At 37.1% G+C, this 11,777-nt stretch overlaps 2 protein-coding genes across 5 annotated transcripts; one reads left to right on the top strand and one right to left on the bottom strand.

Annotated features, from left to right (window-relative positions):
* Positions 1-605: 605 nt before the first annotated feature.
* On the top strand, positions 606-4,865 carry LOC106419067 (protein NEDD1-like). Of its 2 annotated transcripts, none has more exons than XM_048742589.1 (9): positions 606-979; positions 1,327-1,439; positions 2,125-2,385; positions 2,475-2,579; positions 2,684-2,746; positions 2,921-3,142; positions 3,241-4,227; positions 4,306-4,473; positions 4,565-4,865. In XM_048742589.1, the coding sequence occupies exons 1-9, from the start codon at positions 820-822 to the stop codon at positions 4,670-4,672; spliced, it is 2,187 nt and encodes a 728-aa protein (XP_048598546.1). In that variant the 5' UTR covers positions 606-819; the 3' UTR covers positions 4,673-4,865. The 2 variants fall into 2 exon arrangements, with proteins under 2 accessions (XP_048598546.1, XP_048598547.1); XM_048742590.1 differs by having other exon boundaries at positions 610-979; positions 4,309-4,473.
* Positions 4,866-6,217: 1,352 nt separating this feature from the next.
* LOC106419503 (folylpolyglutamate synthase) lies at positions 6,218-10,453 on the bottom strand. Of its 3 annotated transcripts, none has more exons than XM_013860308.3 (16): positions 10,244-10,453; positions 10,126-10,171; positions 9,919-10,052; positions 9,768-9,833; positions 9,305-9,414; positions 9,033-9,093; positions 8,824-8,907; positions 8,665-8,721; positions 8,398-8,458; positions 8,154-8,200; positions 7,917-7,994; positions 7,540-7,704; positions 7,161-7,436; positions 6,995-7,073; positions 6,636-6,892; positions 6,218-6,556 (listed from the first exon to the last, which is right to left on the bottom strand). In XM_013860308.3, the coding sequence occupies exons 1-16, from the start codon at positions 10,406-10,408 to the stop codon at positions 6,497-6,499; spliced, it is 1,746 nt and encodes a 581-aa protein (XP_013715762.2). In that variant the 5' UTR covers positions 10,409-10,453; the 3' UTR covers positions 6,218-6,496. The 3 variants fall into 3 exon arrangements, with proteins under 3 accessions (XP_013715762.2, XP_048598548.1, XP_048598549.1); XM_048742591.1 differs by having other exon boundaries at positions 10,126-10,178; positions 10,248-10,450; XM_048742592.1 differs by having other exon boundaries at positions 10,126-10,178; positions 10,254-10,440.
* Between the last annotated feature and the right edge of the window lie 1,324 nt (positions 10,454-11,777).

The raw sequence follows: 11,777 nt of genomic DNA, 5'->3' as shown, positions 1-11,777 counted from the left end.
GGTAAGATTTTGATTCTTTATAGCCCTTACCAGACCTTATGTCATATACTTGTTCAATGTCTCTCTTTCAACTTGGATATTTAACGCATGAATTAAACGTATCAAAAACAATACATAACGTATGAATTAAATCTATAGAATGTTTATATGGTTAATCATCTGTAAACGGATATATCATGGTAGTCTTTGATTGCAAATTTGAATACAGTTTTAGCTGATTAGAATCAGTTTTTGTTTTGTAATCAGTGACAAATTGTTGTCTAAACTCCGGTTTAATCTGTTTCATAAAATTATAACCTAGAAAAAAGAAGTAAACATTGGTACACTGTAACTGGCTCTTCTAGATAGTGGGGGTCAGGTGACTTCTAAGGCTAAAGATTCATAAAAGAGGAAAACCCGAAACACACAAAGTTATGAGTTAGGAATAAAAAGAAAATAAACTAAAGGACTAAACTGCAATATGACAAAGTCCTCAGTGATCTAATTGGGTTCATTGGTTTGGGCCTCTCATAATAATGGGCTGCAGTATTAAGTAGTGACTTTAAACCTTATTATCTTCTATTTCCTTTTTTAATCATCAGATTCCTTGCAAAAGATTTATTATTTATCAAGGGCCCACTAGCTCAGCCCATAATCAAGGGGACAAGGCGTTACAAATTTCAAAATTTTAATTTAATTCAAAAAATTAATAATTATTTATTTATTTATTTCTCACTGTTCGTCTCTCTTCTCTTTCTCTGAGAAGGAAGGAAAAGGTAGAGTTCCCCCCGCATTGTCTCAGATTCTGAAATATCCTTTCGAGTTTTCTCGGTAGTGACGATGTCGCACTTGGTGGACCCTACGTGGCGCCTCCTGGCCGCGAGCGGCGGAGATACGGTTAAGCTATTCGACGTGTCCGCCGATTCCGGTGATCCCTGCGTCTTGAGCTACACTCCGACGCCTGGCTCTGCTGTAAACTCCGTAAAGTGGAATCACACGAGTAATTGATCTCAGATCAGTCGCATCTGTATTGCGTTCCTTGATTCGTTTGGTTGGGTGAAAGATTTAGGAAAGTAACTCAAGTAGTGATTATTGAGCTGAGTTTTTGTAGAATGAATCTTAGATATCTTGTGATCTGGTGCTCAAAAATTGAATTAGGGATTAAGTATTTGGGAATGTAATTAGTGGAATAGCTGATGAATGAAATGAACAGGTTTGCTTGTGTTACTATTTGATTCAAATGGACTGACCTCTGGTTTATGTTTACTATTGTATTAGTGGAAGGAGAAGATTGATTCTCTTTCTTTCTTCTGCTGTGTGTTGAGGTTTCTGTTTAATGGGATGCAGATTTGGTGGTGGCGAGTGCTGGAGATGATAAGAAGATATCTCTGTGGTGGATTAATGGGAGTAGTCTAGGAACTGTTCCGGTTGCTGGGAAGGACGGTGGTGATAGTGCTGAGGTAGATTCCTTTCTTCATTCACTCCAGTGTTCCTTCTGCTGCATATCTTATTCATTAACAGTCACAGCTTTTTTCCTCTTAGACCATCTCTAATGATTTACTCTATTTTTTCACTCTAAAGTAGAGTAACTTTATAATAGAGTTTGAATTTGCTCCAATGGTACTCTATTTTAGAATAGAAAATAGATTGATGAACAAAGTACCATTGGAGCATTTTTACTCTAAACTCTATTTTAGAGTAGAAATAGAGTGGGGTTGGAGATGCCCTTAGTAGTAAATTATATCTTAGATGAATGGTGGCTAAAAGGAGATCTTTTCATATTCTTTTCGAAAATGTGAATTGTTGTATCCTTGTTAGATGAGTTTCTTCACAACTATTGTGGAGTCTAAGAGCCAATGAGGATGAATACATTAGTGTGCTTATTATAACCAACATCTGAGTTCATTTCCTCCGTCATGAATCATGATGTGGTTCAAGATTCTATCCCAGAATATACTTCTATCGCTAACGTAGTCACTGTTTGGCTCCTGCACATTTTAAACATTATCAAGAAATTGAGAGTATAAAGTACATCATTCTTTTGGCCATCTTCCAAAGTCTTTGCATTTTATATATAGATTAATTGCCAAATTTATTGTGAAGGTTATTGTTTATGCATATTTGCTTGTGTCATAATGAATTCAGGAATGTTTGTCGGCTCTTAGCTTCGGCAGAAAAGGGTCAAAGTTCATAGCTTCTGGTGGAACTGGTCAAATTGTTAAGATATGGGATCTGCAAAAAAAGCTTTGTGTCAAGAAGCTGAGGGGTCATACAAGTACAATAACTGGCGTGATGTACAATTGCAAAGATGAGCATTTGGCGTCTGTTAGTGTTGGTGGGGATCTGATAGTTCACAACCTTAAAACTGGAGCAAGGGCTAGCGAACTCAAAGATCCACATGGGCAGGTTGTTCAGTCTGTACATTTATACTTCCATCGGTAGTTCAGAACCTCGGTCATCAAAACTAATTTGTTTTCTAATCGATTTAAGATCAGGTATTGAGGGTGCTTGACTATTCAAGGTCCAGTCGTCACCTTCTACTTACTTCGGGTGATGATGGCACTGTGCATCTGTGGGACACGACTGGGCGTAATCCAAAGGTCTGCTCATGTGGAAATGCATGCGTCTCTTCTGTTAATGTTTACAAGATTTCATGCAAAATAATGTGTTTATACTTACCATTTAGTTTCTGGTATCTTCACAGATGTCATGGAAGCAGCATTCTGCACCAGCTGCGGGTGTTTGCTTCTCTCCATCAGACGAAAAGGTAACTGAATCATAATCAATGATACTTGGTACACATAATGCAAAGAGTCGGATGAATGTGATTTCAAATTCTGACCAGTACACACGTGCACCCTCAACTTTGATAGGCATTTTCTAAATGCTCTTTGAGATAAATTTTATAAGCATAGTTTCTAAGTAATCTACTGTTTAACAGAAAATTGCTAGTGTGGGGATGGACAAAAAGCTTTACACGTATGACTCTGGATCCAAAAGATTTTCGTCCTGCATTTCTTATGAGGCGCCTTTCTCATCTTTGGCGTTTGGGGATAATGGTCACATTCTGGCAGCTGGAACCGGTAATGGTAGAGTAGTGTTTTACGACGTTCGTAAGACACCACAGCCTGTCACTGTCCTGCACGCTTTCAGTAGTTCAGAGGTCAGTACATTTCTAACTCAGTGCAATCTCTTCAGCCCTTTAAATAAAAAACTCTGGATTACAAAAGCTAACGAAGCTTTTACTTTATTAATACACAGGCTGTAACAAGTTTATCATGGCAAACATCAAAACCAGTTATTGTGAATGAGAAAAACTACGACGGTGAGATGGCTCTTCTTGGTGGTACAGTGGAGGATTCAGTTATCATTCCTGATCCAGTTCCGTCAACGACATCCTCAGATTCACAGTCGGCAGGTTCTCGTGGAACTGCCACGAGTACGTCGAACGTGCCGTCGGCAGAGCAAACACCAAACAGAACACTATGGTCTGGTGCGCCACCGGGAAGACTACATGCACTTCGTGCCAGTGACAGTTTCAATGATGATATGCGTGTATTTTCCCCTATCGTTGATGTTTCATCTGCTGAGAAGTGGGCTGATAGCGAAGGATTCAACAATAAGGATCATTTGATCGATAACAGAAAGCCTTCATCTAGCAGGGGATTTCCATACGGAGATGGAAACAAGGAACATACAAAAGCTGCTTTTTCACCATTCGGAACTACTACGCCAACAGCATCAACCAAAAGTGAAGACTCTTCTTCTTCTGCCTTGACACCTCCAGAATCATGGGGTGGTGATAGATTATCTGACAAGTTCAACCAATTAGCCAATGAGAAAATCTCCGATAAATTTCCTTCACGTCTCGGGGTTTCAAGCACAAGTGGTGGTAGCACATCTGGATCAATGTTTCCCTTGTCGTCGCTTGGTCAGTCAAACCTCGCAGTAAACGTTAGCTCAGAGTTCCCACGGATCAGAGACTTCTCTTCAGCTTCCGAGACAGACAAGAACTTACCTTCAAGCCCGTTGTTTCCAAAAGGCATCTCAGCTCCGGGTAACATCGATTCATTGAGGCTATCACCAAGTTTACCTCGTAGGACATATGCTGAGAGAATCAGCAGCTCTCTCTCTACGGGTTCACCCAAGATAAAGAAAACAGGAGCAGAAACGAGAGAGGAAACCTTTAGTAATCTGATGCCGAGACCTGAGTTGGGAGCTGCATCAGAAGCTCTTCCGATTATGAATGTATGTAAAAAAACTTTCCACAAAATCATTTTCTTTAAATCGTTTGGGATAATCTGTAAACTTGTTGCAAATCTGTAGCAGGGAGGAAACATGAAGCAATCTCAAAATGATGTGGGTGGCAGCAATTTCACACTTCAGCTATTTCAAAGGACACTTGAAGGGACTCTGGATTCATTCCAAAACTCCGTTCATGACGACATGAGAAACCTGCACATCGAGATCCTCAGACAATTCCACATGCACGAGGTACTTAGTGTTTTTTTTTTCTTTATCTTGCTTTAATCTCACCCATGTCAGACTTAAAAGCTGATTATGTTGTTGTTGTTGTATTATACAGATGGAGATGTCGAAGGTATTAAGCTCGGTTCTAGAGAACCAGGCGGAGATAATGAAGGAGTTACAATTGTTGCGTAAAGAGAACCAACAGCTCCGGCAAAGGCTTTAGAGGAGAGACCGTTATGAGTGAGTTTGTTCGGTTTTGAAGTTAACAAATTCGAATTTGATATAATATATGAATGGTGCTGGAAAACAAAGGTCGTCATTTCAGTATGTTATATCTTTATATTCTATTAAGCACACTTTTATTCAAAGAAAATAACAAACAAGATGACACAGAATATAGTTTTCCAATTGGTTTATTTAGTCAGAGTCACACCTAGTTCTTGTCTTCTTCTTCTGTTCGTTCTTCTTTTTCTTGAAATGTTGCTTTGGGAGCTTATCGAGTGGTGTTGATTTAAGTAAAAAGAGCCTTGCAGCGCACTCCTGCAACGTCCCTCCACATTTCATTCCTCGTGACCGAAGCTCGATCATCAATCTATCCATACCCAAAACCTTCTCCATATCTTCCGCCGAATCGAAGCAATCAAAGCTTGGGGTTAGGACGAGAGGGTTTCCTTCAGACAACAGACTTGTTGAAAGCCATACCGAACTTGTAGCAAGAAGTAATTGTAACGCAACCACTTCACCCGGCTGTGCTATGATGACATTGTGGTCTCTCGACTTCAAAGATTCAAGAATCTTTAAGAACTCATGGTGGTCAGGTGAATTGATAAACTCACTGTCGTCAGAGAGATTTAAGATGAACATAATATTTGCTTCTTCTGGATGATTGTCGACCCTCCACAAAAGACAGTCCCATAACATTTGAAACTCTCTGTCAGCTTTACGTCCACCACGAAATTGAACTTGGTTGATTCCATATCTATCGAGCAATTCATCAGGGAATGTTTTCTTATCAGCATAAGCATTGATTGACATGTCACCACCACCAACATCATAACCCTTACTCTCAAGAGCTGATTTGATATTCTCATAAATCAAATCAGGGTTCAGACCTTCAGGGATTGGGCAATCCTCCAAGTTCCAGTATATGCATATCTTTGTCTCTGTAAAGAGAGAGAGTAAAGCATTAAAAAAAGCAAGAAGAATAAGATCAAAAGTAAATTAGGGATAGATCTGTTGGTTTCCCTTGACAGACCTGAAATCTAATCAATATTAAGACAGACGACAATCTTGAGAGATCTTACCGATGCTATGTCCTCTTCCTGACATGTTTTGACACTTAAGTGGAAACACACAACTAGAGATATATGAAAAAGGTAAATTAGGGCTTTTCAAGTGAGGGGAGGCGTGTGGGCCACGAGTTTTACAAGCCCAAATCATGTATAGGTTGGAAGCCCAAATTATCTGATTGTTGTATTTCACCCTGATTGGATGATACTGAACCGGGACACTGGTTCAATTGATTTTAGGGGTGTATTCAGTTTTATCATTTAAAGCCATTTGATTTTTGCCAAGTTTTTGGATGATTTAAGGTTAATCAAAAATTTAAAATAATTTTAACTAAACCACTCAAAAAATTCATCTCAAACTATGAGTTTCAAGATTTTAATTTTATTAACTAACAAACTCCACTCCAACATTTTAAAATGACTAGAAGAATCTTAAAATTCACAACTAATTTTTTTTCTAATAATAGTGAATCTCAAAATAGTTTAACAAATATTCTTTAAAAAGTTCTAGAATTCATGCAAGAGTAACAGTGGATTTTTCACTTTAATACAAATCCTTTCAAATTCTAAATTGATAAAAAAAATATACCAAGCTAGCATTTGTGAATCTGTTCCTTTGAAAGAAAATCTATATGTGGAAAAGAAAAATCAAAATAATACAGACAAAAAGTTCATAAGAAATGTCATCCTCTTCCGCCGGGGGTTTCGGTGATTAAGTGTGTAATTTGAATAATGATGACATGTGTTTTGTTTTACCTTCATTTTCTTATCAATCTCAGTACATCACCTACAAGGTGTAACGAACCAGTTACAAGAACCTGCACACACACAAACACAGTCCTTAGAGCCAAAGAGCCATCCACATATTCAATTACCAAGGGTGTTCGGTGTTTATACCTGGACACGTGTGCCTGAGCTACTCTCATGTACACTATCCCTTAACCATTTTATTGCCATTGGCAGTGAAGTAAACACCTCACTCTTCCCACTGCTTTCATTATCTTCACTGTTGACAAGGCTTTCCCACACTTTCTGGAGTGTCATCTGCCATGACAAGTCAACCTGAGGATCATTCTCTGGCAAATCCGCAGCCGTACCAACCTTGTGATACACCGACATGTTTGGTACAAACAATGCCTTCTTGAAATGCACACCTACACATCAACCATTACTCAGCCTTCTCTAATTATCCATATTAACTCTTCTGCTAACGTTTTTTTTCTTGTTTCTACATTTCTATCTTCTCAGGAACTTACCGTGGGTTGCACATGTGTTCCTTAGATGTGGAAGCAGCAGATTTGGATCCCGAACTGACATGCAATTGAACAACAATATCTGCAAAGCAAGTATAGACATTTAAGAAGATACTTTTAACCCATTAGCTCTTATCCAAGTCAAAACAAGAAACCCGTTATATTTTACCTGCTGGCAGTTTTCTTCTACCGACGATTTATCATGAGAGGAACCTGAGGAGCCATTAACCAAATGTCCTGAGCTCTCTGACCGGTTGTCTCCCTTAACCGCATCCGAAAACCATTTTGCGCATACTTCCATGCTCTCTGGACTATGAGCTCCATCCAGATAAAAGACTAGATCTCCTGAAGTTCGAGATTCAATAAACTGATCAGGGACAACCTGTGCTCGTCCTTGCAAACTCGCTGTAGCTAACCCTTTGATGAATTTCTCAGGAAGAATACTCTGTAACCCAAAGAATAATGTGGAGAAAAGATGAAAATACACAAATGAAAGTAAGGCCTAGATATAAACTGAGAACTAACTGAAGACGGAAAGAGAAGTTTACCATCTGAGTCATACTTGGAACTTCAATTTTACCAATTTGTTGAAGCCAGGTAGAGGCAAGCGAGACTGCTAGACGAGCATTGAAGTATTGGTGCTCCCCATCAAGCCCAAGTTTCTGACCATTTAACTGCTTTGCGGTTAGTGGTTGCACCACTTCCAGAGACACCTATCCATACAATGTTCAAAGCTTATTAAAAATACCTACAGTTAATTTCACAACCTGTCAACAGAATGTTGAAGCTTCTATGCATTTGATTTCTCAATTTTCATCATAAAAGAAATGACACACCTAAAATACTACAGTCAACCAAGCAGCAGATAAACATTTTCTGCAATATTTAATAAACATAGGGTTCAATAATTGAAATTGGGCGTTACATCTAATTCGGAAGCTTTCTCTTCAAGGACACGCATGGCTTCATCAGGTTGGGGTACTGTGAAAGCTGGAACTCCGAGCTGAAATTTGAACAAGGAAAATTTGGTAACTGTAAAAGAGTTAAAGCCACCTTGAAAAAAGAGTGATTTGCCAGAAAGTTGAGTAAACATTGATGTATTACTACGTTAAAAAAAGGAATGGTTCATTTAAAAATTAGATGTAAAAGAGTTATAGCCCACCTTGAAAATTCCAGCCTTTTCACCAGCAATTTTGCCGAGCGTATCACCTGTGACGCATCCCATAGATAATAAAGAAATCATGATACAACATTAAACAAAATGTAACTCAAAATCAAAACTATGCTCGCTCATTTAGATCTCATGATCTAAAGTTTAAAGCCGAGATAACTAAAGATATGGACAATGATAACATCTTCATAACAGAATTGGTATTGGCATGCATGAGAAGATTCCAGTTACAAACCTAGAATCTCCATGTGGTCATATCCAAGTGAAGAAATACCACATACCACAGGTTTCTCAACCTGTAACAAGTCAGCAGTGAATCCCCCATGAGAACTTATTTAGTGACAAGAAAAAGACTACTTACAGACTTCCTGAAAGTAATCCAGTAATTGGAGTTTTATGTAGATATTATCATAGAGTTGTGTTTGAGTAATTATTGGAACTACTGAAACAGCAGTGAATCTTGGAACTAGTATTTGTATCCATCTTTTCCTGTCAAACGTACCGCATTGGTGGCATCAAACTTCCCGCCTAACCCTACCTCCAATATAGCAGCATCTACCTGCATAAAGAAGCAATGAGTAGTATCAATAAACAGAAAAGATGTTTTCACATGTATCACGGCACTAGGTAAGAAATAAAGGTAAAGATTGGCAAATCAAACCTCTTCTGCAGCAAATATTTTAAAAGCTAGCAATGCAAGGAAGCGGAAATACGTAGGCATTGGTATCTCCTCGGTAGTTCTCTCCTGCAAATCATAAAGTCATTGAGTCAAAAACTAAAGCTATTTGCATCTTCATTTTAAATCTATGCACACTAACACTAATCATGAAATTCTTAGACTGAATCTTCTCTTTGTTTTGCAAAACATACCTTAAGCCTGTTATAGCACCACCAGAAATAACCCAAAAATTTCTCCTCGCTAATGTCCACACTGCAGCAGTAGAAGAACACATCAGCTAAAGCGAAAAATGAGCAGTTTTCAGTAAAGAAGAATACAAAACTCTAGCTTCATTGCCTCGTTTGCTACTTTATATTTTAGAATCTATGAACGTAGTTCGAGAATAGAACAAGATTCATGATTTTATGAGTAAATGTATATTTTCTCTTTCACAAAAATTTTAAACAGACATAAATAAACTTACCCGTCCAAGCGAAATCTTTCGCGGACATCAATGAGGTGTGGTGAAGTGAAGAGTCCAGTTCGGAAGCCGTAGCTTCGTAGAATAGACTCTGTAAAGGCACATGTCGATCCCTTCATGCCACAAAAAGAAAACAAAAGAGAATAATAACGTTAACTGTTAGATCAAACATCCGTGCAAACAATAAATCACTTTTTTCACCAAAAGAGTTCACTAAAGGTTTGAATCAAATAGTAATCAACCATGCAAAAAGTAACAACTTCGCAAAACTGACACACTATCAAAAGAAACCAATATGCCTAGGATCTTAAGCTTGCGGCAAAGCAGTTATAAACGACAAACGGTCACTAGTAGAACTAACTAACCAAAACAACTCCTACTGTATATATCTTGACTCAAAACAAAAACAAAAAACAAAGTATTATATTTTACACAGAATCACGAGAAATGGAAGTTGTTGTTGTACCTTGCCTTTGGTTCCAGCGACATGGATGACTTTCATCTTTAACATGTCTTCTTCCAGATCGAGTAGCTGCAAATGAATTACAAAAAAGCTTAATAATAATAATTTAGTAAAGAAATTAAAAATAAATAAAATCTAATCGTTAAGAAAAAACCTTGAGATAATCAAAGACAAGCTCGAACCGATCTCCTTTATTGCTCTTATCAGCACGACTTCGCTTCGTTATCAATGAAGACAAAGCAGCCAACGCTTCCTCGTACGAATCTCCTCCTGTCTTTTGCTTCATCACTACAAATCCAAACAAACAAGTGAGCTCGATCCAAGCAATATAGATATTATTGCAACTCGTATCAAGCAAAACCTGGAGCTGCCATGTCGATCTGTTTTGTGAACGAACGAATCTGAAACTGAGAAAAAGTGAGAATATTAAAACGAATATTCTCCAAGATTCTCGGGGAAATAGAGAGAGAGATAGAAACCTGAGAAGAAGAAGAAGAGAGAGACGGAAGGTGTGGCTGCTGGTGGTAGTAGTGGAGATGGTGGAGCCGTGGTGAGGGAGGAAGAAATGGAATCGAGAGGTGGCAGAGAAACGCAGAGGTTAAACGGCAGGATGTGGTACGAGGTACTAACGAAACAGCAAACATTCTGTTATCTTGTGTGCATTGCACCCCACTCTTCGGTTGCCTCCCTCTTGTCTAAGGATCAAATGCTACTATGGACCATTTGGGGTCCAAAAAATCTCATTTAGACCCGTCCTTTTTTCTTTTCATTTTGTATTTAAATTTAAATAGAAATTTAAGTAAAATAACTAAAAAACCTAAAGACTTAAACATATTTACTTAACCATGCCATTATTATCCGATCCAGAATCCGACCCACCCGAAACCCGACCCAACTAACCTAAATCTTCTTCTTCTTCTTCCCCCTTTCTTCTCCATCGATAGTTTTTATTTTTTAAAATAAAATCAAAAAAAAATTTCAATTATCCGCTAATTTTCTCTTTCTTATACCAAATCGATCAACCCATAATCATATTCAATCAATTATAACTTACCCAGAATCAAATTTCATCTTTTACGTACTAGATTCAAAATAAAAAAAACGCAGAGTATTACTAGTATAACTAGTACAACTCAAATTAGTACAACTAGTATAACTAAAACAAGTATAACTAGTACAAATAGATTGAGTATAACTAATATAACTGGTACAAATACAATGCATATAACTAGTACAACTTTGCAATTAATATGATGATATTTGGTTTTTGTTGTCAGTGCTATAGAAGATGATAATGCAGAATCAATAAAAATATTGGTATAATCCTCCTGCTTATATGTGTCAAAATATGTTAATAATTTTTTTTCGATAATATTTAATTTGGATAATGACTTTGTTTTACTAGTTATACTAGTGTACTATTTAGGAAAAAAATGTATCTTCATTCTTTATGTTCTAGTAGCAAAAGAAGGCGGCTGCAAAGCTTAGGGGTGGACGTTCGGGTACCCATTCGGATTCAGTTCGTATCTATTTGGATTTTGTGTTTTCGGGTTTAAAGATTCTGTCTCCGTTTAAATTATTCAAATAAATTTTAAATTCATATATAATTTAAATTTCTCAAAATCTATAAATAAAAATAATATATAACATAAAATTTTGAATAATGTATGCTAAAATACCTATACTTAACCTAAAAATTAGTTTAGCTTGAAAATTTGGATGGAGAATCAATCAATAGACATTTTAAGTATTTTGGTGTTTTGAGTTAGCTATTTTAGATATTTATTTTTGACTATTTGTATATATTTTTAAATATTTTAGACAATTTCAAAATATCTTATACATTTTAGATATTTTTTTGGATATTATATCTAAAAATAGCTAACATATTCAGGTACATAATTCTAATTTGGATATATTCGGGTATCTATAATATTTCAGTTTGGATCGGGTTCGGTTATGGTTCTTTAGATACCAAAATTTTGAACCCGTTCGGATATTTAACTAATTTCG

The sequence above is a fragment of the Brassica napus genome, chromosome A10 (genome assembly GCF_020379485.1).
Source record: "Brassica napus cultivar Da-Ae chromosome A10, Da-Ae, whole genome shotgun sequence".
In the NCBI taxonomy this organism is placed as follows: Eukaryota; Viridiplantae; Streptophyta; class Magnoliopsida; order Brassicales; family Brassicaceae; genus Brassica; species Brassica napus.
This window is presented reverse-complemented; position numbering and strand designations above follow the sequence as displayed.

What these genes read in the sequence shown, in the direction of transcription:
- LOC106419067 (XM_048742589.1), top strand. Translation starts at nt 820, where the DNA reads ATGTCGCACTTGGTGGACCCTACGTGGCGCCTCCTGGCCGCGAGCGGC. An exon ending in CGTAAAGTGGAATCACACGA is followed by an intron (nt 980 to 1,326) that starts GTAATTGATCTC and finishes AATGGGATGCAG; the next exon opens with ATTTGGTGGTGGCGAGTGCT. An exon ending in GACAATTCCACATGCACGAG is followed by an intron (nt 4,474 to 4,564) that starts GTACTTAGTGTT and finishes TGTATTATACAG; the next exon opens with ATGGAGATGTCGAAGGTATT.
- LOC106419503 (XM_048742591.1), bottom strand. Translation starts at nt 10,408, where the DNA reads ATGTTTGCTGTTTCGTTAGTACCTCGTACCACATCCTGCCGTTTAACC. An exon ending in TCTCTCTCTTCTTCTTCTTC is followed by an intron (nt 10,179 to 10,247) that starts TCAGGTTTCTAT and finishes TATTCTCACTTT; the next exon opens with TTCTCAGTTTCAGATTCGTT. An exon ending in AGAAAGCTTCCGAATTAGAT is followed by an intron (nt 7,705 to 7,916) that starts GTAACGCCCAAT and finishes TTGTATGGATAG; the next exon opens with GTGTCTCTGGAAGTGGTGCA.